Genomic DNA, 23,626 nt, shown 5'->3' on the forward strand with positions numbered 1-23,626 from the left:
ACAAAGTTTATGTAGTTAACAAGTAATTAACACTTTTACCTCAGGAATTAGCATTGAAGCTACAAAGCTTAGAGAAGCTAACAAGTATTTAATATTTTTACCTCAGGAATTAGAATTGAAGCTACAAAGCGTATGTAGCTTACAAGTAATTAACACTTTTACCTAAGGAATTTGCACTGGAGCTACAAAGCTTATGAAGCTAACAAGTAATGAACACGGTTACATCAGGAATTAGCAATGGAGCTACAAAACTTAAGTAGCTAGCAAATAATGAACACTTCTACCTCAGTAATTAGCACTGGTGCTACAAAGCTTATGTAGCTAACAAGTAATGAACACTTTTACCATAGTAATTAGCACTGGAGCTACAGCACTAATTAAGCAAACAAGTATTTGACACTTTTACATCAGGAATTAGCATTGAAGCTACAAAGCTTATGTAGTTAAAAATCAATGAACGCTTTTACTTTAGGAATTAGCACTGGAGCTACAAAGCTTATGTACCTAACAAGCAATTTACACTTTTACCTCAGGAATTAGCACTGGAGCTACAAAGCTTATTTAGCTAACAAGTAATTTACACTTTTAACTCAGGAATTAGCACTGGAGCTACAAAGCTTATTTAGCTAACAAGTAATGAACACTTTTACCTCAGTAATTAGCACTGGAGCTACAGCACTAATTAAGCTAACAAGTATTTGACACTTTTATCTCAGGAATTAGCACTGGAGCTACAAAGCTTATAAAGCTTACAGGTAATGAACACTTTTACCTCAGGAATTAGCACTGGAGCTACTACGCTTATGAAGCTAACAAGTAATAAACACTTCTACCTCAGGAATTAGCACTGGAGCTACAGCACCAATTAAGCTAACAAGTATTTGACACTTTTACCTCAGGAATTAGCATTGAAGCTACAAATCTTATGTAGTTAACAATCAATTAACACTTTTACCTCAGGAATTAGCACTGAAGCTACAAAGCTTATGTAGCTAACAAGTAATTAACACTTTTACCTCAGGAATTAGCACTGGAGCTGCAAAGTTTATGTAGTTAACAAGTAATTAACACTTTTACCTCAGGGATTGGCATTGAAGCTACAAAGCTTATGAAGCTAACAAGTAATGAACACTTTTACCTCAGGAATTAGCACTGGAGCTACAAAGCTTATTTAGCTAACAAGTAATGAACACTTTTACCTCAGGAATTAGCACTGGAGCTACAAAGTTTATGTAGTTAACAAGTAATTAACACTTTTACCTCAGGAATTAGCATTGAAGCTACAAAGCTTAGAGAAGCTAACAAGTATTTAATATTTTTACCTCAGGAATTAGAATTGAAGCTACAAAGCGTATGTAGCTTACAAGTAATTAACACTTTTACCTAAGGAATTTGCACTGGAGCTACAAAGCTTATGAAGCTAACAAGTAATGAACACGGTTACATCAGGAATTAGCAATGGAGCTACAAAACTTAAGTAGCTAGCAAATAATGAACATTTCTACCTCAGTAATTAGCACTGGTGCTACAAAGCTTATGTAGCTAACAAGTAATGAACACTTTTACCATAGTAATTAGCACTGGAGCTACAGCACTAATTAAGCAAACAAGTATTTGACACTTTTACATCAGGAATTAGCATTGAAGCTACAAAGCTTATGTAGTTAAAAATCAATGAACGCTTTTACTTTAGGAATTAGCACTGGAGCTACAAAGCTTATGTACCTAACAAGCAATTTACACTTTTACCTCAGGAATTAGCACTGGAGCTACAGCACTAATTAAGCTAACAAGTATTTGACACTTTTATCTCAGGAATTAGCACTGGAGCTACAAAGCTTATAAAGCTTACAGGTAATGAACACTTTTACCTCAGGAATTAGCACTGGAGCTACAAAGCTTATGTAGCTAACAAGTAAATAGCATTTTTACTTTAGGAATTAGCACTGGAGCTACAAAACTTATTTAGCTAACAAGTAATGAACACTTTTACCTCAGGAATTGGCACTGGAGCTACAAAGCTTATTTAGCTAGCAAGTAATGAACACTTTTACCTCAGGAATTAGCATTGAAGCTACAAAGCTTATGTAGCTAACAAGTTATTTACACTTTTAACTCAGGAATTAGCACTGGAGTTACAACGCTTATGTAGCTAACAAGTAATGAACACTTTTACCTCAGGAATTAGCTTTGAAGCTACAAAACCTATTTAGCTAACAAGTAATGAACACTTTTACCTCAGGAATTAGCACTGGAGCTACAAAGCTTAGGAAGCTAACAAATAATGAACACTTTTACCTCAGGAATTAGCATTGAAGCTACAAAGCTTATGAAGCTAACAAGTAATGAACACTTTTACCTCAGGAATTAGCCCTGGAGCTACAGCACTAATTAAGCTAACAAGTATTTGACACTTTTACCTCAGGAATTAGCATTGAAGCTACAAAGCTTATGTAGTTAATAATCAATTAACACTTTTACCTCAGGAATTAGCACTGGAGCTACAGCACTAATTAAGCTAACAACTATTTGATACTTTTACCTCAGGAATTAGCACTGAAGCTACAAAGCTTATGTAGTTAACAATCAATGAACACTTTTACCTCGGGAATTAGCACTAGAGCTACAAAGCTTATTTAGCTAACAAGTAATGAACACTTTTACCTTAGGAATTAGCACTGGAGCTACTACGCTTATGAAGCTAACAAGTAATAAACACTTCTACCTCAGGAATTAGCACTGGAGCTACAGCACCAATTAAGCTAACAAGTATTTGACACTTTTACCTCAGGGATTAGCATTGAAGCTACATAGCTTATGAAGCTAACAAGTAATGAACACTTTTACCTCAGGAATTAGCACTGGAGCTACAAAGCTTATTTAGCTAACAAGTAATGAACACTTTTACCTCAGGAATTAGCATTGAAGCTACAAAGCTTATGTAGCTAACAAGCAATGAACACTTTTACCTCAGGAATTAGAATTGAAGCTACAAAGCTTATGTAGCTAACAAGTAATTTACAAATTTAACTCAGGAATTAGCACTGGAGCTACAACGCTTATGAAGCTAACAAGTAATTTACACTTTTACCTCAGGAATTAGCATTGGAGCTACAATGCTTATGAAGCTAACAAGTAATGAACACTTTTACCTCAGGAATTAGCACTGGAGCTAAATAGCTTATGTAGCTAATAACTTCTTACTCAGTTTTGCATTCTGCTCATCCTTCTCCGAAAGTTCTTTTCCACTGAACTCCAGTTTTTTAGTTTTCTCTGATAGCTTCTCCATCAACTCTGAAACAAAACAACAGTTGTAACATAATTACAACAATAACATCAACAATAACATAATCATCATCATTAGCTAATCAGAGGACAGTTCTCTTAGTGGTATATGGGCAGATTTAAAACAAATCTCCCATTGGTCAGGACTTCACTGGTAAAACTGAAGACCTTCAGATTAACCACCAACACATGATAACGGCTTCTGATTGGTTACTCACGGTCTAGCTCCGCCTCCGTGTTCTTCTTCAGCTTCTCCAGTTCTCGCTCTTTAGCCTTAACCTCCAGCTGCAGCCGGTCAATCTGCTGCTCTGTGGAGTTACACAAACACTTACATCACTTCCTGTCAGTGTGGGTGGGAGGGGCTGTTAAACTTAAGTAGGCTGAATGGGCGTGGCCAAACTAGTTTACGTACTGGTTTCTTCGGTTTTGCAGCCGCTCCTCTTCAGGAAGATAATCTCTTTCTTGGTCTCCTCGATCTCGTTCTTCAGACCTTCAATCAGTTCATACAGTTCAGAGGTTCTGCAGGTTCTAGATTTAGAACCGAATTAAAGTCTAAACAGAAGAGAATATGGAGGAACTTACTTTCCGTCTTCTTCACCGCCTCCTGCTTCAGATCCGACTGCAGTTTCTCCAACTTCGATATTTCCTCCTTCAGAACCATCACCTGAATAGCTGCGTGGAGGAGTTAGTTACAAGAATGCGATTATTCGTGATTAACTGCAAAAAAATCTGATTAATCATGATTAACTACATAAACTGATTAATCGTGATTAACTGCACAAAACACAGCAATTAAAAGTAATCAATCTCACACAATACTGCGATTAACCAGGTACAAGAATGTAATGAATTGTGATTAACTGTGCCCAAGAATACGATTAATCGTGATTCGACTACCCACGAGTATGCGAATAATCGTGATTGACTTTGCGCAAGAATGTCTTTGATTAGGTGTAAAATCATGCAATTAATAGCAGAAATCAACGTGATTAATCATTATTAACTACGTGAAACAATGAGATTAATCGTGATTAATCGTGTGTTCGAGTGAAACTCACTCAGCTGAGCTTTCTCGTCTCCTCTGCTTCCCAGTTTGGCCATCAGTCCTTCCATGTCCTTCCCCAGAGCTGTGTTGAGAAACAGAGGTGAGTTTAACCAATAAAACACCTGACCATCAGCAGCGTCCAATCAGGAGCCAGAGATCAGACTCACCATCGATCTCAGCCAGGTACTCCGCAATGCTCTGATCCTGCTGCTTATTGAGCTTCCTCATCGCCTCCAGCAGCTTCACCGCTGCAGATTAAAAAATATATTTACCAGATAATAAATATATTATTATTATAATAATAATAGTAATGTGTGTGTGGGTATATTTACTGTATATTTTATTTATCTTTACTGTGTATAAAGAGAGATCGGAACTGGAGCTGTTAATGGTTTTAATGGTTTTAATGGTTTTGATGGTAACTCACTTTCTGCAGAGCCCAGTTTGCTTTTAGAGAGTTCTTTAGTCACCTTCTCCAGATCTGCAGTCTTCTTCTTCAGCTCCACCTGCAGCGCTGCACACACAACCGCACACCGTTAACAACCGCACACCGTTAACAACCGCACACCGCTATCAACAACCGCACACCGTTAACAACCGCACACCGCTAACAACCGCACACCGTTAACACCAACTGCACACTGTTAACAACCGCACACTATTAACAACAACCGCACACCACTAACAACCGCACACCGTTAACAACCGCACACCGCTAACAACAACCGCACACCGTTAACAACCGCACACCGTTAACAACCGCACACCGTTAACACCAACTGCACACTGTTAACAACCGCACACTATTAACAACAACCGCACACCACTAACAACCGCACACCATTAACAACCGCACACCATTAACACCAACTGCACACTGTTAACAACCGCACACTATTAACAACAACCGCACACCACTAACAACCGCACACCATTAACAACCGCACACCATTAACACCAACTGCACACTGTTAACAACCGCACACTATTAACAACAACCGCACACCACTAACAACCGCACACCGTTAACAACCGCACACCATATAACACCAACTGCACACTGTTAACACCCGCACACTATTACAACAACCACACACCGTTAACACCAACCGCACACCGCTAACAACCTCACACCGTTAACACCAACTGCAGACCGTTAACAACAACCGCACACCGCTAACAACCGCACACCGTTAACAACTGCACACCATTAACAACCGCACACCGTTAACAACTGCACACCATTAACAACCGCACACCATTAACACCAACTGCACACTGTTAACAACCGCACACTATTAACAACAACCGCACACCACTAACAACCGCACACCGTTAACAACCGCACACCATATAACACCAACTGCACACTGTTAACACCCGCACACTATTACAACAACCGCACACCGTTAACACCAACCGCACACCACTAACAACCTCACACCGTTAACACCAACTGCAGACCGTTAACAACAACCGCACACCGCTAACAACCGCACACCGTTAACAACCGCACACCGTTAACAACCGCACACCGTTAACACCAACTGCACACTGTTAACAACCGCACACTATTAACAACAACCGCACACCACTAACAACCGCACACCGTTAACAACCGCACACCGCTAACAACAACCGCACACCGTTAACAACCGCACACCGTTAACAACCGCACACCGTTAACACCAACTGCACACTGTTAACAACCGCACACCGTTAACAACCGCACACCACTAACAACCGCACACCGTTAACAACCGCACACCATTAACACCAACTGCACACTGTTAACAACCGCACACTATTAACAACAACCGCACACCACTAACAACCGCACACCATTAACAACCGCACACCATATAACACCAACTGCACACTGTTAACACCCGCACACTATTACAACAACCACACACCGTTAACACCAACCGCACACCGCTAACAACCTCACACCGTTAACACCAACTGCAGACCGTTAACAACAACCGCACACCGCTAACAACCGCACACCGTTAACAACTGCACACCATTAACAACCGCACACCATTAACAACCGCACACCGTTAACAACTGCACACCATTAACAACCGCACACCATTAACACCAACTGCACACTGTTAACAACCGCACACTATTAACAACAACCGCACACCACTAACAACCGCACACCGTTAACAACCGCACACCATATAACACCAACTGCACACTGTTAACACCCGCACACTATTACAACAACCGCACACCGTTAACACCAACCGCACACCACTAACAACCTCACACCGTTAACACCAACTGCAGACCGTTAACAACAACCGCACACCGCTAACAACCGCACACCGTTAACAACCGCACACCGTTAACAACCGCACACCGTTAACACCAACTGCACACTGTTAACAACCGCACACTATTAACAACAACCGCACACCACTAACAACCGCACACCGTTAACAACCGCACACCGCTAACAACAACCGCACACCGTTAACAACCGCACACCGTTAACAACCGCACACCGTTAACACCAACTGCACACTGTTAACAACCGCACACCGTTAACAACCGCACACCACTAACAACCGCACACCGTTAACAACCGCACACCATTAACACCAACTGCACACTGTTAACAACCGCACACTATTAACAACAACCGCACACCACTAACAACCGCACACCATTAACAACCGCACACCATTAACACCAACTGCACACTGTTAACAACCGCACACTATTAACAACAACCGCACACCACTAACAACCGCACACCGTTAACAACCGCACACCATATAACACCAACTGCACACTGTTAACACCCGCACACTATTACAACAACCGCACACCGTTAACACCAACCGCACACCGCTAACAACCTCACACTGTTAACACCAACTGCAGACCGTTAACAACAACCGCACACCGCTAACAACCGCACACCGTTAACACCAACTGCACACCGTTAACAACAACCGCACACCACTAACAACAACTGCACACCGTTAACACCAACTGCACACTGTTAACAACCGCACACCATTACAACAACCGCACACCGTTAACAACAACCGCACACCGCTAACAACCTCACACCGCTAACAACCGCACACCGTTAACAACGATCACATCAACCATCAACAACAATCACTACAACCGCACACCCTCGACAACAATCACAACAACCGCACACGTCAACAATCACAACAACCGCACACCGTTAACAACCGCACACCATGAACACCAAACTACACCCTACAGACTACATCCTACAGAATACACCCTACAAACCACCTGTAGAATAAACTACACCCTACACACTACACCCTTAGGTCAAACTACACCCTACAGACTTCACACTTAGACCAAACTACACCCTACAGACTACACCCTTATACCAAACTACACCCTTAGACCAAACTACACCCTTATACCAAACTACACCCTACAGACGACACCCTTATACCAAACTACACCCTTAGACCAAACTACACCCTTATACCAAACTACACCCTACAGACGACACCCTTATACCAACTACGCCCTACAGACTACACCCTTATACCAAACTGCACCCTACAGACTACACCCTTATACCAAACTACACCCTACAGACTACACCCTTATACCAAACTACACCCTACAGACTACACCCTTATACCAAACTACACCCTACAGACTACAACCTTATATGCAACTACACCCTTATACCCAACTACACCCTACAGACTACAACCTTATATGCAAATACACCCTTATACCCAACTACACCCTACAGACTACACCCTTATACCCAACTACACCCTACAGACTACACCCTTATACAAAACTACACCCTTATACAAAACTACACCCTACAAACAACACCCTTAGACCCAAATACACCCTACAGACTACACCCTTTTACCCAACTACACTATACAGACTACACCCATAGACCAAACTACACTCTTAGATTAATCTACAGCCTCAGGCCAAACTAAGGGGGGCATGCCTCGGTAACTCAGTAAACACTAATTTAAATGCGTCAGTAAGCTGGTAATTTTCTAAAAGCACATTGGTCCTTTTCACACAAACTGACCAATTACAGATGAGAGTGTGAGTAAGTGAGAGAGTGGGAGGGGCTTGTACCATCAGTGTTTCCCTCTGATTTGCTGAGCTTGTTCTGGAGGGCGGTGACCTCATCCGACAGAGTCTGGATCGTCAGAACTGAGAACAATATTCAGATAAACATCAGTAAAATTCATCAGCAGATAATTAACGTTAAAACCTCGTTAGTCAGCGCTAATTACTCACCCTGACGAGCGAAGTCGTTAGTCAGCTTCGATACGTCTTTATCAAACTTAGTCTGTAGCTCTGTAACACACACACACACACACACACACACACACAACTTTAGATTAAACATATGTGTAGCTAATCTGCTGTATGATTAATGAGTGGGTGGGGCTAATCTGTTGTATACAGTGTGGGCGGGGCTAGTGGGTGTATAGAGGGTATCTGACCGGAGTAGGACTCGTGGACCTCAGTGCACTTCCTGGCCTCCTTCAGGTCCTCCTGCAGCTCTGAGAGAGAGAGAGAGAGAGAGAGGGGTGGGGTCAGAGAGAGATAGGGGCGGGGTCAGTAAAGGGTTTAATCAGAACTGTAGATCAGATCTTCAGATCAGATTCTCTCTTACTTCTGTTCTCTTGTTTCACTCTGTTCTTTTCCTCCTCGCTTTTCCTCACTCTCTCCTCCAGATCTGCAACACAAACCACCTTCATCATCATCATCATCATCATCATCATCATCACCATCATCACCACCACCATCATCATCATCATCATCACCATCATCATCATCATCATCATCATCATCATCACTCTGTACACAGGGAGAGAGGGAGGGATGGATGGAGGGAGGGATGTTTGTATGGATTGATAGATGAATAAATGATTACATAATTGGATGGATGGCTGGATGAATATCTGGTTGGATATACAGTTTGATGAATGGATGGATGGTTGGATGAACTGATGAATAACTGAATGAATGGTTGATGGATGGAGGGCTGGAATGCTAAAAGTATTGATAGTTTAATAAATGCTGGATACTGATGTTGGGTTGATATGATGTTGGGTTGAATGTTGGGTTGATAATTGGCTGACTGGCTTGATAAATGAGTGATTGTATAATTGAATGGATGGTTGGATGGTTGGATGAACTGATAGATGAATAAATATCTGAATAATTGGATTTGAATAACTGGATGGATGTCTGGATGGATGGTTGGTTGGTTGGTTGGATGAATAGTTGAATGGATGGTTGGATGAGTGAATGGATGGATGGTTGGATGAATGGGTGGATGGATGGTTGGATGTATAACTGGGTGGATGGTTGGATGAATGGATGATAGATGGTTGGATGAATGGGTGGATGAATGGCTGGATGGATGGTTGGTTGAATGGTTGGATGAACTGATAAATTAATAAATGGTTAAATAATTGGATGGATGGATGGTTGGATGAACTGATAGATGAATAAATGGTTGAATAATTGGATTTGAAAAACTGGATGGATGTCTGGATGGTTGGGTGAATGGATGGATGGTTGGATGGATGGATGGTTATTTGGACATGGATGAAGGAGTAAATAGATATTTGAGTAGATATATAATGAAGTGATATTACCTGAATTACTGATCTTCAGCTGTGACAGCTCGACCTCCTTATTCTTCAGTTTAATTTTAAGATCTATAAAATTTAATTTACAGAATTATAATTTATCTCAAACATCTACATTCTTACTGCCATATAACAAATATTATTACAGTGTAATGTATAGTAATGCACAGAGAACAGGTGATTATGGTGGAGATGTATTTATATGTATATTTAGGAGTAAACATACCGTTAATTTGTTTTTCTGCTTCTTCTTTTATTGTGTTTTGACCACTTTGAGAGTCTTTCAGCTTCTGTCCCAAATCAAGCAACTGCTGAACTGCAACAACCAATCAGAAGCTCTCATCAGCAACAACATTGTGATTTGTCCACTGATTTCCCCACCAATCGGCAGAGATTTCTCTAGTCTAGCCACTCTAACACATATAAAACGAACAATAAAATACTTCCAATAAACAAAATAAAAACTAAATGAATCATTGAATCACTGAATCATTGAATCAAGTGAATCATTGAATCATTACTCACTCAGTTCTGCATTTTGAGCATCTTTCTTCTTCAGTTCGACTCCACTGGACTCCAGTTTCTTAGCGATCTGCGCTAGCTTCTCCGCTAACTCTGAAACATCAAATACATCGTAATTACAACAATAACATCAACAATAACATCAACATTAACCAATCAGAGGACGGTTCTCTCTGTGGTATCTGGGCAGGTTCAGCAAAACCAGCTCTACCATTGGTCAGAACTTCACTGGTAGAACTGAAGACCGTCAGATTTACAACAGTCAACACATATCAATATAGACCAATCATGTTCCAACTATTTACTATTCATACACGTTTTAACCAATACATTTCCATTAATTCCCGATTTTTTAAAACATCAGTGCAGACATGGACGATAAAACCAAAAATTTAAAAAAACTAAAACTAGAATTAAAATTGATTATAGTAGGCCTAAAATATATCAGATAATATTTTTAAATTATAAAATGTGTCAGATCCTAAAAGCTCTGTTGTTTAGAGATAAATTACTGAATTAACTCTGAGCTGATTGGTGTATTTTTTAGCTCAAAATAGATTTTCTCCATCGATAAACTAAAACACAAAGATTTCTAGACCAAATTTTCAAGACTTTTCTAAAACTTTCTGGGTGTTTCTATTTTTCCAAAACTTATCCAGGCCTGGAAATGAATGCTATTTTCAAATTCCAAGACTTTTCCAAGTTTTTTATGATTGTACGAAGCCGGTGGGTGGAGCCTGTTTTGTCTGGAAAAAGTAGTCCTTCGAGTTCTTCTAGAGGTTCTAGATACATAATTGTCTTTCACATGCAAATAAAGGTTCTACAAAGTGTTCAGAACCAGTTTTGGTTCAAAAAAGAGGGTGAAGATTATTTTCATTGGTAAATAACTGTTGCAACTTTTGCTAGAAGTGAAGAATCTGCACACTTCACAATAATTATTTACCGAAATTTACAGATATTTACCGAAATTGTTAATCTTAATTATTAACCTTAATAGAACCAAAAGTGCGTCTTCAGTGGCATCGCCTATAGAACCCTTCGGAACCTTTATTTTTAAGAGGAATTTAGTTTCTAATTTAAGTCTATTCACAATCAATAGAAATCTGTTATTTTTTAAATATTACATGCCGTTTTCTACTTTCATTTAGAATTCATTTAGATTTTGGATTTTTAGCTAAAATCTGCAAATTTACGCTTAATTGTAATATTTATGACGTTTGGTTTTAAAAAGGTGTTCAGAGCTCATATCCACATTTTATACACATTATATTACATTTCATCATATTTTGCATCACGATTTAGCGTTAGCAGGCTAACGGCTTCTGATTGGTTACTCACGGTCTTGCTCCGCCTCCGAGTTCTGCTTCAGCTTCTCCAGTTCTCGCTCTTTAGCCTTAACCTCCACCTGCAGCCGGTCAATCTGCTGCTCTGTGAGTCACACAAACACTTACATCACTTCCTGTCAGTGTGGGTGGGAGAGGCTAAAGTACTGTTAAACTGGTGTAGGCTAAATGGGCGGGGCTAAACTGGTGTAGACTAAATGAATGGGCGGGGCTAAACTGGTTTACGTACTGGTTTCTTCGGTTTTGCAGCCGCTCCTCTTCAGGAAGATAATCTCTTTCTTGGTCTCCTCGATCTCGTTCTTCAGACCTTCAATCAGTTCATACAGTTCAGAGGTTCTGCAGGTTCTAGATTTAGAACCGAATTAAAGTCTAAACCGGAGAGAATATGGAGGAACTTACTTTCCGTCTTCTTCACTGCCTCCTGCTTCAGATCCGACTGCAGTTTCTCCAACTTCGATATTTCCTCCTTCAGAACCATCACCTGAATAGCTGCGTGGAGGAGTTAGTTACAAGAATGCGATTATTCGTGATTAACTGCAAAAAAATCTGATTAACTGATTAAATCTGATCATGATTAACTACATAAACTGATTAATCGTGATTAATTGCACAAAACGCGGCAATTACTTGTAATTAATCTCACAAAATACTGCAATAAAACTAACACAAGGATGTGGTTAATTGCGATTAAACAGGTACAAGTATACAATTAATCGTGACTGACTAGCCACGAGTATGTGAAAAATCGCGATTGATTTTTTTACGCAAGAATGTCTTTGATTAAGTTTAAAATAATGCAATTATTTGCAGAAATTAACGTGATTAATCATTACTAACTACATTAAATAATGAGATTAATCGTGATTAATTGTGTGTTCGAGTGAAACTCACTCAGCTGAGCTTTCTCGTCTCCTCTGGTTCCCAGTTTGGCTGTCAGTCCTTCCATTTCCTTCCCCAGAGCTGTGTTGAGAAACAGAGGTGAGTTTAACCAGTAAAACACCTGACCATCAGCAGCGTCCAATCAGGAGCCAGAGATCAGACTCACCATCGATCTCAGCCAGGTACTCCGCAATGCTCTGATCCTGCTGCTTATCGAGCTTCCTCATCGCCTCCAGCAGCTTCACCACTAAAGCACAGCGGATTATTAGTAGATTATTGTGGAATACTAGTGGATTATTAGTGGATTATTAGTGGATTATTGTGGACTACTAGTAGATTATTGTGGACTTCCAGTGGGTTACTGTGGAATACTAGTGGATTATTATGGGAAAATAGTAGATTATTGTGGAATACTAGTGGATTATTGTGGATTACTAGTGGATTATTATGGGAAAATAGTAGATTATTGTGGAATACTAGTGGATTATTAGTGGATTATTGTGGATTACTAGTGGATTATTGTGGATTATTAGTGGATTATTGTGGATTACTAGTGGATTATTGTGGACTTCCAGTGGGTTACTGTGGAATACTAGTGGATTATTATGGGAAAATAGTAGATTATTGTAGAATACTAGTGGATTATTGTGGATTACTAGTGGATTATTATGGGATACTAGTAGATTATTGTTGAATACTAGTGGATTATTATGAGATACTAGTAGATTATTGCGGATTACTGTGGGATACTAGTAGATTATTGTTGAATACTAGTGGATTATTATGGGATGCTAGTAGATTATTGTGGATTACTATCATATCATAACATATCATGACACAGATAATCATCCGTGATTTGAGACAATTATTAGGAGATAACAAACTAATTGTTGGTAGCTTATAAGAGAGTTATTAAATATATTATAGGTGAATTATTAGTGTTTTATTAGTGGTGTATTGATTATTTATTGATGTAAAGGTCCCTTACTTTCAGATGAGTCTACTTTAGACTTTTCCAGCTCCTTCATCACCTTCATCAGATCTCCACTCTTCTTCTTCAGCTCCGCCTCCAGCGCTGCACGTTATAATCCGGTTAAATTATGATTATATATCATTATTACTATACAATAATCAATATACTATATATATATATATATATATATATATATATATATATATATATATATTCGTACCGTCAGTGTTGCCGGTTGCCACGCTGAGCTTGCTTTTCAGGAGGCTCACCTCGTCCGACAGAGTTTTAATCGTTAAAACTGAGAAAACATCGGAAACGTAAACTGCATTAAATATCAATATATTAATTCATCAAAATTAATAACGATAAAATATCGTAAGAATATCGCTAATCTGCGCTAATCACTCACCCTGACGAGCGAAGTTATTACTCAGTTTCGAAACTTCTTTATCATACTTATCCTGTAGTTCTGTAACACACAAAACACACACTGCTGAGTGGGCGGGGCTAAAAGTCTGTAGACTTGATGAGAATGTGAGGATAATTTGCTGTATGATTAATGAGTGGGCGGGACTAATATGTTGTGTACAGTGTGGGCGGGGCTAGTGGGTGTATAGAGGGTATCTGACCGGAGTAGGACTCGTGGACCTCAGTGCACTTCCTGGCTTCCCTCAGGTCCTCCTGCAGCTCTGAGAGAGAGAGAGAGAGAGAGAGAGGTGTGGTCAGAAAGAGAGAGGGGTGGAGTCAGAGCGAGAGGGGTGGGGTCAGAGAGAGAGGGGTGGGGCCAGAGAGAGAGGGGTGGGGTCAGAGAGAGAGGGGTGGGGTCAGAGAGAGAGGGGTGGGGTCATAGAAAGGAGGCGGAGTCAGTAAAGGGATTAATCAGAACAGATCTGATTCTCTCTTACTTCTGTTCTCTTGTTTCACTCTGTTCTTCTCCTCCTCGCTCTTCCTCACTCTCTTCTCCAGATCTGCAACACAAACCACCTTCATCACCATCATCATCATCATCACCGTCATCATCATCATCATCACCACCATCATCATCATCATCATCATCATCACTCTGTACAGGAGGAGAGACGGAGGGATTGGTGGAGGGAGGGATGGATGGGTGAAAGTTTGGTTGGATGTATAAACAGTTGGATGGATGGATGGATGGATGGATGGATGAACAGTTGGCTGGATGAACAGTTGAATGGATGAACGGTTGGATGGATGAACAGTTGGATGGATGGATGGATTGATGGATAGATGGATGGGTGAAAGTTTGGATGGATGAATGGTTGGATGGATGGATGGATGAACAGTTGGATGGATGAACGGTTGAATGGATGAACGGTTGGATGGATGAACAGTTGAATGGATGCATGGATTGATGGATGGATGGGTGAAAGTTTGGATGGATGTATAAACAGTTGGATGGATGGATGGATGGATGGATGGATAGATGGATGGGTGAAAGTTTGGATGGATGGATTAACGGTTGGATGGATGGATGGATGGATGGATGGATGAACGGTTGGATGGATGGATGGATGGATGGATGCATGGATGGATGGATGGGTGAAAGTTTGGATGGATGAATGGGGAAAGTTTGGATGAATGGATGGATGGATGGTTGGATGGATGAACGGTTGGATGGATGAACGGTTGGATGGATGGTTGGATAGATGGATGGATAAAAGTTTGGATGAATGGTTGGATGGATGGGTGAAGGTTTGGATGGATGAATGGGGGAAAGTTTGGATGAATGGATGGATGATTGGATGGATGGATGGGTGAATGTTTGGATGGATGGATGGGGAAAGTTTGGATGGATGGATGAATGGGGAAAGTTTGGATGGATGAATGGGGAAAGTTTGGATGAACGGTTGGATGGATGGTTGGATAGATGGATGGATAAAAGTTTGGATGAATGGTTGGATGGATGGGTGAAGGTTTGGATGGATGAATGGGGGAAAGTTTGGATGAATGGATGGATGATTGGATGGATGGTTATGGTGGAGATGTATTTATATGTATATTTAGGAGTAAACGTACCGTTAATTTGTTTTTCTGCTTCTTCTTTTATTGTGTTTTGACCACTTTGAGAGTCTTTCAGCTTCTGTCCCAAATCAAGCAACTGCTGAACTGCAACAACCAATCAGAAGCTCTCATCAGCAACAACATTGTGATTTGTCCACTGATTTCCCCACCAATCGGCAGAGATTTCTCTAGTCTAGCCACTCTAACACATATAAAACGAACAATAAAATACTTCCAATAAACAAAATAAAAACTAAATGAATCATTGAATCACTGAATCATTGAATCAAGTGAATCATTGAATCATTACTCACTCAGTTCTGCATTTTGAGCATCTTTCTTCTTCAGTTCGACTCCACTGGACTCCAGTTTCTTAGCGATCTGCGCTAGCTTCTCCGCTAACTCTGAAACATCAAATACATCGTAATTACAACAATAACATCAACAATAACATCAACATTAACCAATCAGAGGACGGTTCTCTCGGTGGTATCTGGGCAGGTTCAGCAAAACCAGCTCTACCATTGGTCAGAACTTCACTGGTAGAACTGAAGACCGTCAGATTTACAACAGTCAACACATATCAATATAGACCAATCATGTTCCAACTATTTACTATTCATACACGTTTTAACCAATACATTTCCATTAATTCCCGATTTTTTAAAACATCAGTGCAGACATGGACGATAAAACCAAAAATTAAAAAAACTAAAACTAGAATTAAAATTGATTATAGTAGGCCTAAAATATATCAGATAATATTTTTAAATTATAAAATGTGTCAGATCCTAAAAGCTCTGTTGTTTAGAGATAAATTACTGAATTAACTCTGAGCTGATTGGTGTATTTTTTAGCTCAAAATAGATTTTCTCCATCGATAAACTAAAACACAAAGATTTCTAGACCAAATTTTCAAGACTTTTCTAAAACTTTCTGGGTGTTTCTATTTTTCCAAAACTTATCCAGGCCTGGAAATGAATGCTATTTTCAAATTCCAAGACTTTTCCAAGTTTTTTATGATTGTACGAAGCCGGTGGGTGGAGCCTGTTTTGTCTGGAAAAAGTAGTCCTTCGAGTTCTTCTAGAGGTTCTAGATACATAATTGTCTTTCACATGCAAATAAAGGTTCTACAAAGTGTTCAGAACCAGTTTTGGTTCAAAAAAGAGGGTGAAGATTATTTTCATTGGTAAATAACTGTTGCAACTTTTGCTAGAAGTGAAGAATCTGCACACTTCACAATAATTATTTACCGAAATTTACAGATATTTACCGAAATTGTTAATCTTAATTATTAACCTTAATAGAACCAAAAGTGCGTCTTCAGTGGCATCGCCTATAGAACCCTTCGGAACCTTTATTTTTAAGAGGAATTTAGTTTCTAATTTAAGTCTATTCACAATCAATAGAAATCTGTTATTTTTTAAATATTACATGCCGTTTTCTACTTTCATTTAGAATTCATTTAGATTTTGGATTTTTAGCTAAAATCTGCAAATTTACGCTAAATTGTAATATTTATGACGTTTGGTTTTAAAAAGGTGTTCAGAGCTCATATCCACATTTTATACACATTATATTACATTTCATCATATTTTGCATCACGATTTAGCGTTAGCAGGCTAACGGCTTCTGATTGGTTACTCACGGTCTTGCTCCGCCTCCGAGTTCTGCTTCAGCTTCTCCAGTTCTCGCTCTTTAGCCTTAACCTCCACCTGCAGCCGGTCAATCTGCTGCTCTGTGAGTCACACAAACACTTACATCACTTCCTGTCAGTGTGGGTGGGAGAGGCTAAAGTACTGTTAAACTGGTGTAGGCTAAATGGGCGGGGCTAAACTGGTGTAGACTAAATGAATGGGCGGGGCTAAACTGGTTTACGTACTGGTTTCTTCGGTTTTGCAGCCGCTCCTCTTCAGGAAGATAATCTCTTTCTTGGTCTCCTCGATCTCGTTCTTCAGACCTTCAATCAGTTCATACAGTTCAGAGGTTCTGCAGGTTCTAGATTTAGAACCGAATTAAAGTCTAAACCGGAGAGAATATGGAGGAACTTACTTTCCGTCTTCTTCACCGCCTCCTGCTTCAGATCCGACTGCAGTTTCTCCAACTTCGATATTTCCTCCTTCAGAACCATCACCTGAATAGCTGCGTGGAGGAGTTAGTTACAAGAATGCGATTATTCGTGATTAACTGCAAAAAAATCTGATTAACTGATTAAATCTGATCATGATTAACTACATAAACTGATTAATCGTGATTAATTGCACAAAACACGGCAATTACTTGTAATTAATCTCACAAAATACTGCAATAAAACTAACACAAGGATGTGGTTAATTGCGATTAAACAGGTACAAGGATACAATTAATCGTGACTGACTAGCCACGAGTATGTGAAAAATCGCGATTGATTTTTTTACGCAAGAATGTCTTTGATTAAGTTTAAAATAATGCAATTATTTGCAGAAATTAACGTGATTAATCATTACTAACTACATTAAATAATGAGATTAATCGTGATTAATCGTGTGTTCGAGTGAAACTCACTCAGCTGAGCTTTCTCGTCTCCTCTGGTTCCCAGTTTGGCTGTCAGTCCTTCCATTTCCTTCCCCAGAGCTGTGTTGGGAAACAGAGGTGAGTTTAACCAGTAAAACACCTGACCATCAGCAGCGTCCAATCAGGAGCCAGAGATCAGACTCACCATCGATCTCAGCCAGGTACTCCGCAATGCTCTGATCCTGCTGCTTATTGAGCTTCCTCATCGCCTCCAGCAGCTTCACCACTAAAGCACAGCGGATTATTAGTAGATTATTGTGGAATACTAGTGGATTATTAGTGGATTATTAGTGGATTATTAGTAGATTATTGTGGAATACTAGTGGATTATTAGTGGATTATTAGTGGATTATTAGTAGATTATTGTGGAATACTAGTGGATTATTAGTGGATTATTGCGGACTACTAGTAGATTATTGTGGACTTCCAGTGGGTTACTGTGGAATACTAGTGGATTATTAGTGGATTATTGTGGATTACTAGTGGATTATTATGGGAAAATAGTAGATTATTGTGGAATAGTAGTGGATTATTAGTGGATTATTGTGGATTACTAGTGGATTATTGTGGATTATTAGTGGATTATTGTGGATTACTAGTGGATTATTGTGGACTTCCAGTGGGTTACTGTGGAATACTAGTGGATTATTATGGGAAAATAGTAGATTATTGTAGAATACTAGTGGATTATTGTGGATTACTAGTGGATTATTATGGGATACTAGTAGATTATTGTTGAATACTAGTGGATTATTATGAGATACTAGTAGATTATTGCGGATTACTGTGGGATACTAGTAGATTGTTGTAGAATACTAGTGGATTATTGTGGATTACTAGTGGATTATTATGGGATACTAGTAGATTATTGTTGAATACTAGTGGATTATTATGAGATACTAGTAGATTATTGCGGATTACTGTGGGATACTAGTAGATTATTGTTGAATACTAGTGGATTATTGTGGATTACTAGTGGATTATTATGGGATACTAGTAGATTATTGTTGAATACTAGTGGATTATTATGAGATACTAGTAGATTATTGCGGATTACTGTGGGATACTAGTAGATTATTGTTGAATACTAGTGGATTATTATGGGATGCTAGTAGATTATTGTGGATTACTATCATATCATAACATATCATGACACAGATAATCATCCGTGATTTGAGACAATTATTAGGAGATAACAAACTAATTGTTGGTAGCTTATAAGAGAGTTATTAAATATATTATAGGTGAATTATTAGTGTTTTATTAGTGGTGTATTGATTATTTATTGATGTAAAGGTCCCTTACTTTCAGATGAGTCTACTTTAGACTTTTCCAGCTCCTTCATCACCTTCATCAGATCTCCACTCTTCTTCTTCAGCTCCGCCTCCAGCGCTGCACGTTATAATCCGGTTAAATTATGATTATATATCATTATTACTATACAATAATCAATATACTATATATATATATATATATTCGTACCGTCAGTGTTGCCGGTTGCCACGCTGAGCTTGCTTTTCAGGAGGCTCACCTCGTCCGACAGAGTTTTAATCGTTAAAACTGAGAAAACATCGGAAACGTAAACTGCATTAAATATCAATATATTAATTCATCAAAATTAATAACGATAAAATATCGTAAGAATATCGCTAATCTGCGCTAATCACTCACCCTGACGAGCGAAGTTATTACTCAGTTTCGAAACTTCTTTATCATACTTATCCTGTAGTTCTGTAACACACAAAACACACACTGCTGAGTGGGCGGGGCTAAAAGTCTGTAGACTTGATGAGAATGTGAGGATAATTTGCTGTATGATTAATGAGTGGGCGGGACTAATATGTTGTGGACAGTGTGGGCGGGGCTAGTGGGTGTATAGAGGGTATCTGACCGGAGTAGGACTCGTGGACCTCAGTGCACTTCCTGGCTTCCCTCAGGTCCTCCTGCAGCTCTGAGAGAGAGAGAGAGAGAGGTGTGGTCAGAAAGAGAGAGGGGTGGAGTCAGAGAGAGAGGGGTGGGGTCAGAGAGAGAGGGGTGGGGTCAGAGAGAGAGGGGTGGGGTCATAGAAAGGAGGCGGAGTCAGTAAAGGGGTTAATCAGAACAGATCTGATTCTCTCTTACTTCTGTTCTCTTGTTTCACTCTGTTCTTCTCCTCCTCGCTCTTCCTCACTCTCTTCTCCAGATCTGCAACACAAACCACCTTCATCACCATCATCATCATCATCACCGTCATCATCATCATCATCACCACCATCATCATCATCATCATCATCATCATCATCATCACTCTGTACAGGAGGAGAGACGGAGGGATTGGTGGAGGGAGGGATGGATGGGTGAAAGTTTGGTTGGATGTATAAACAGTTGGATGGATGGATGGATGGATGGATGGATGGATGGATGGATGAACAGTTGGCTGGATGAACAGTTGAATGGATGAACGGTTGGATGGATGAACAGTTGGATGGATGGATGGATTGATGGATAGATGGATGGGTGAAAGTTTGGATGGATGAATGGTTGGATGGATGGATGGATGAACAGTTGGATGGATGAACGGTTGAATGGATGAATGGTTGGATGGATGAACAGTTGAATGGATGCATGGATTGATGGATGGATGGGTGAAAGTTTGGATGGATGTATAAACAGTTGGATGGATGGATGGATGGATGGATGGATAGATGGATGGGTGAAAGTTTGGATGGATGGATTAACGGTTGGATGGATGGATGGATGGATGGATGCATGGATGGATGGATGCATGGATGAATGGATGGATGGTTGGATGGATGGATGGATGGATGGGTGAAAGTTTGGATGGATGAATGGGGAAAGTTTGGATGAATGGATGGATGGATGGATGGTTGGATGGATGAATGGTTGGATGGATGAACGGTTGGATGGATGGTTGGATAGATGGATGGATAAAAGTTTGGATGAATGGTTGGATGGATGGGTGAAGGTTTGGATGGATGAATGGGGGAAAGTTTGGATGAATGGATGGATGATTGGATGGATGGATGGGTGAATGTTTGGATGGATGGATGGATGGGGAAAGTTTGGATGGATGGATGAATGGGGAAAGTTTGGATGGATGAATGGGGAAAGTTTGGATGAACAGTTGGATGGATGGTTGGATAGATGGATGGATAAAAGTTTGGATGAATGGTTGGATGGATGGGTGAAGGTTTGGATGGATGAATGGGGGAAAGTTTGGATGAATGGATGGATGATTGGATGGATGGTTATGGTGGAGATGTATTTATATGTATATTTAGGAGTAAACGTACCGTTAATTTGTTTTTCTGCTTCTTCTTTTATTGTGTTTTGACCACTTTGAGAGTCTTTCAGCTTCTGTCCCAAATCAAGCAACTGCTGAACTGCAACAACCAATCAGAAGCTCTCATCAGCAACAACATTGTGATTTGTCCACTGATTTCCCCACCAATCGGCAGAGATTTCTCTAGTCTAGCCACTCTAACACATATAAAACGAACAATAAAATACTTCCAATAAACAAAATAAAAACTAAATGAATCGTTGAATCACTGAATCATTGAATCAAGTGAATCATTGAATCATTACTCACTCAGTTCTGCATTTTGAGCATCTTTCTTCTTCAGTTCGACTCCACTGGACTCCAGTTTCTTAGCGATCTGCGCTAGCTTCTCCGCTAACTCTGAAACATCAAATACATCGTAATTACAACAATAACATCAACATTAACCAATCAGAGGACGGTTCTCTCGGTGGTATCTGGGCAGGTTCAGCAAAACCAGCTCTACCATTGGTCAGAACTTCACTGGTAGAACTGAAGACCGTCAGATTTACAACAGTCAACACATATCAATATAGACCAATCATGTTCCAACTATTTACTATTCATACACGTTTTAACCAATACATTTCCATTAATTCCCGATTTTTTAAAACATCAGTGCAGACATGGACGATAAAACCAAAAATTAAAAAAAATAAAACTAGAATTAAAATTGATTATAGTAGGCCTAAAATATATCAGATAATATTTTTAAATTATAAAATGTGTCAGATCCTAAAAGCTCTGTTGTTTAGAGATAAATTACTGAATTAACTCTGAGCTGATTGGTGTATTTTTTAGCTCAAAATAGATTTTCTCCATCGATAAACTAAAACACAAAGATTTCTAGACCAAATTTTCATGACTTTTCTAAAACTTTCTGGGTGTTTCTATTTTTCCAAAACTTATCCAGGCCTGGAAATGAATGCTATTTTCAAATTCCAAGACTTTTCCAAGTTTTTTATGATTGTACGAAGCCGGTGGGTGGAGCCTGTTTTGTCTGGAAAAAGTAGTCCTTCGAGTTCTTCTAGAGGTTCTAGATACATAATTGTCTTTCACATGCAAATAAAGGTTCTACAAAGTGTTCAGAACCAGTTTTGGTTCAAAAAAGAGGGTGAAGATTATTTTCATTGGTAAATAACTGTTGCAACTTTTGCTAGAAGTGAAGAATCTGCACACTTCACAATAATTATTTACCGAAATTTACAGATATTTACCGAAATTGTTAATCTTAATTATTAACCTTAATAGAACCAAAAGTGCGTCTTCAGTGGCATCGCCTATAGAACCCTTCGGAACCTTTATTTTTAAGAGGAATTTAGTTTCTGATTGGTTACTCACGGTCTTGCTCCGCCTCCGAGTTCTGCTTCAGCTTCTCCAGTTCTCGCTCTTTAGCCTTAACCTCCACCTGCAGCCGGTCAATCTGCTGCTCTGTGAGTCACACAAACACTTACATCACTTCCTGTCAGTGTGGGTGGGAGAGGCTAAAGTACTGTTAAACTGGTGTAGGCTAAATGGGCGGGGCTAAACTGGTGTAGACTAAATGAATGGGCGGGGCTAAACTGGTTTACGTACTGGTTTCTTCGGTTTTGCAGCCGCTCCTCTTCAGGAAGATAATCTCTTTCTTGGTCTCCTCGATCTCGTTCTTCAGACCTTCAATCAGTTCATACAGTTCAGAGGTTCTGCAGGTTCTAGATTTAGAACCGAATTAAAGTCTAAACAGAAGAGAATATGGAGGAACTTACTTTCCGACTTTTTCACCGCCTCCTGCTTCAGATCCGACTGCAGTTTCTCCAACTTCGATATTTCCTCCTTCAGAACCATCACCTGAATAGCTGCGTGGAGGAGTTAGTTACAAGAATGCGATTATTCGTGATTAACTGCAAAAAAATCTGATTAACTGATTAAATCTGATCATGATTAACTACATAAACTGATTAATCGTGATTAATTGCACAAAACGCGGCAATTACTTGTAATTAATCTCACAAAATACTGCAATAAAACTAACACAAGGATGTG

At 39.6% G+C, this 23,626-nt stretch overlaps 1 protein-coding gene across 45 annotated transcripts in view; it reads right to left on the bottom strand.

Moving 5' to 3' along the window:
• LOC103036139 (putative leucine-rich repeat-containing protein DDB_G0290503) overlaps positions 1–23,626 on the bottom strand; it is a 73,113-nt gene that overhangs the window by 12,718 nt on the left and 36,769 nt on the right. For 9 of the 45 annotated variants that reach the window (XM_049469306.1, XM_049469307.1, XM_049469308.1 and 6 more), the window contains 41 exons: positions 23,350–23,439; positions 23,180–23,257; positions 22,946–23,035; positions 21,875–21,964; positions 21,576–21,665; positions 20,404–20,466; positions 20,174–20,233; positions 19,954–20,013; positions 19,765–19,842; positions 19,588–19,674; positions 18,428–18,508; positions 18,274–18,342; positions 17,782–17,871; positions 17,612–17,689; positions 17,378–17,467; positions 16,044–16,133; positions 15,745–15,834; positions 14,610–14,672; positions 14,334–14,393; positions 14,114–14,173; positions 13,925–14,002; positions 13,720–13,806; positions 12,898–12,978; positions 12,744–12,812; positions 12,252–12,341; positions 12,082–12,159; positions 11,848–11,937; positions 10,513–10,602; positions 10,214–10,303; positions 9,994–10,056; positions 9,003–9,065; positions 8,830–8,889; positions 8,621–8,680; positions 8,456–8,533; positions 4,758–4,844; positions 4,498–4,578; positions 4,344–4,412; positions 3,868–3,957; positions 3,698–3,775; positions 3,504–3,593; positions 3,205–3,294 (listed from right to left, as the gene is read on the bottom strand). In XM_049469306.1, the coding sequence (XP_049325263.1) occupies positions 3,205–3,294; positions 3,504–3,593; positions 3,698–3,775; positions 3,868–3,957; positions 4,344–4,412; positions 4,498–4,578; positions 4,758–4,844; positions 8,456–8,533; positions 8,621–8,680; positions 8,830–8,889; positions 9,003–9,065; positions 9,994–10,056; positions 10,214–10,303; positions 10,513–10,602; positions 11,848–11,937; positions 12,082–12,159; positions 12,252–12,341; positions 12,744–12,812; positions 12,898–12,978; positions 13,720–13,806; positions 13,925–14,002; positions 14,114–14,173; positions 14,334–14,393; positions 14,610–14,672; positions 15,745–15,834; positions 16,044–16,133; positions 17,378–17,467; positions 17,612–17,689; positions 17,782–17,871; positions 18,274–18,342; positions 18,428–18,508; positions 19,588–19,674; positions 19,765–19,842; positions 19,954–20,013; positions 20,174–20,233; positions 20,404–20,466; positions 21,576–21,665; positions 21,875–21,964; positions 22,946–23,035; positions 23,180–23,257; positions 23,350–23,439 (3,219 nt within the window). The remainder of the gene's footprint in view (positions 1–3,204; positions 3,295–3,503; positions 3,594–3,697; positions 3,776–3,867; positions 3,958–4,343; positions 4,413–4,497; positions 4,579–4,757; positions 4,845–8,455; positions 8,534–8,620; positions 8,681–8,829; positions 8,890–9,002; positions 9,066–9,993; positions 10,057–10,213; positions 10,304–10,512; positions 10,603–11,847; positions 11,938–12,081; positions 12,160–12,251; positions 12,342–12,743; positions 12,813–12,897; positions 12,979–13,719; positions 13,807–13,924; positions 14,003–14,113; positions 14,174–14,333; positions 14,394–14,609; positions 14,673–15,744; positions 15,835–16,043; positions 16,134–17,377; positions 17,468–17,611; positions 17,690–17,781; positions 17,872–18,273; positions 18,343–18,427; positions 18,509–19,587; positions 19,675–19,764; positions 19,843–19,953; positions 20,014–20,173; positions 20,234–20,403; positions 20,467–21,575; positions 21,666–21,874; positions 21,965–22,945; positions 23,036–23,179; positions 23,258–23,349; positions 23,440–23,626) is intronic. The other 36 variants (XM_049469292.1, XM_049469296.1, XM_049469297.1 and 33 more) reach the window with 36 other exon arrangements.

The sequence above is a fragment of the Astyanax mexicanus genome, chromosome 21, assembly GCF_023375975.1.
Source record: "Astyanax mexicanus isolate ESR-SI-001 chromosome 21, AstMex3_surface, whole genome shotgun sequence".
Lineage (NCBI taxonomy): Eukaryota > Metazoa > Chordata > Actinopteri > Characiformes > Acestrorhamphidae > Astyanax > Astyanax mexicanus.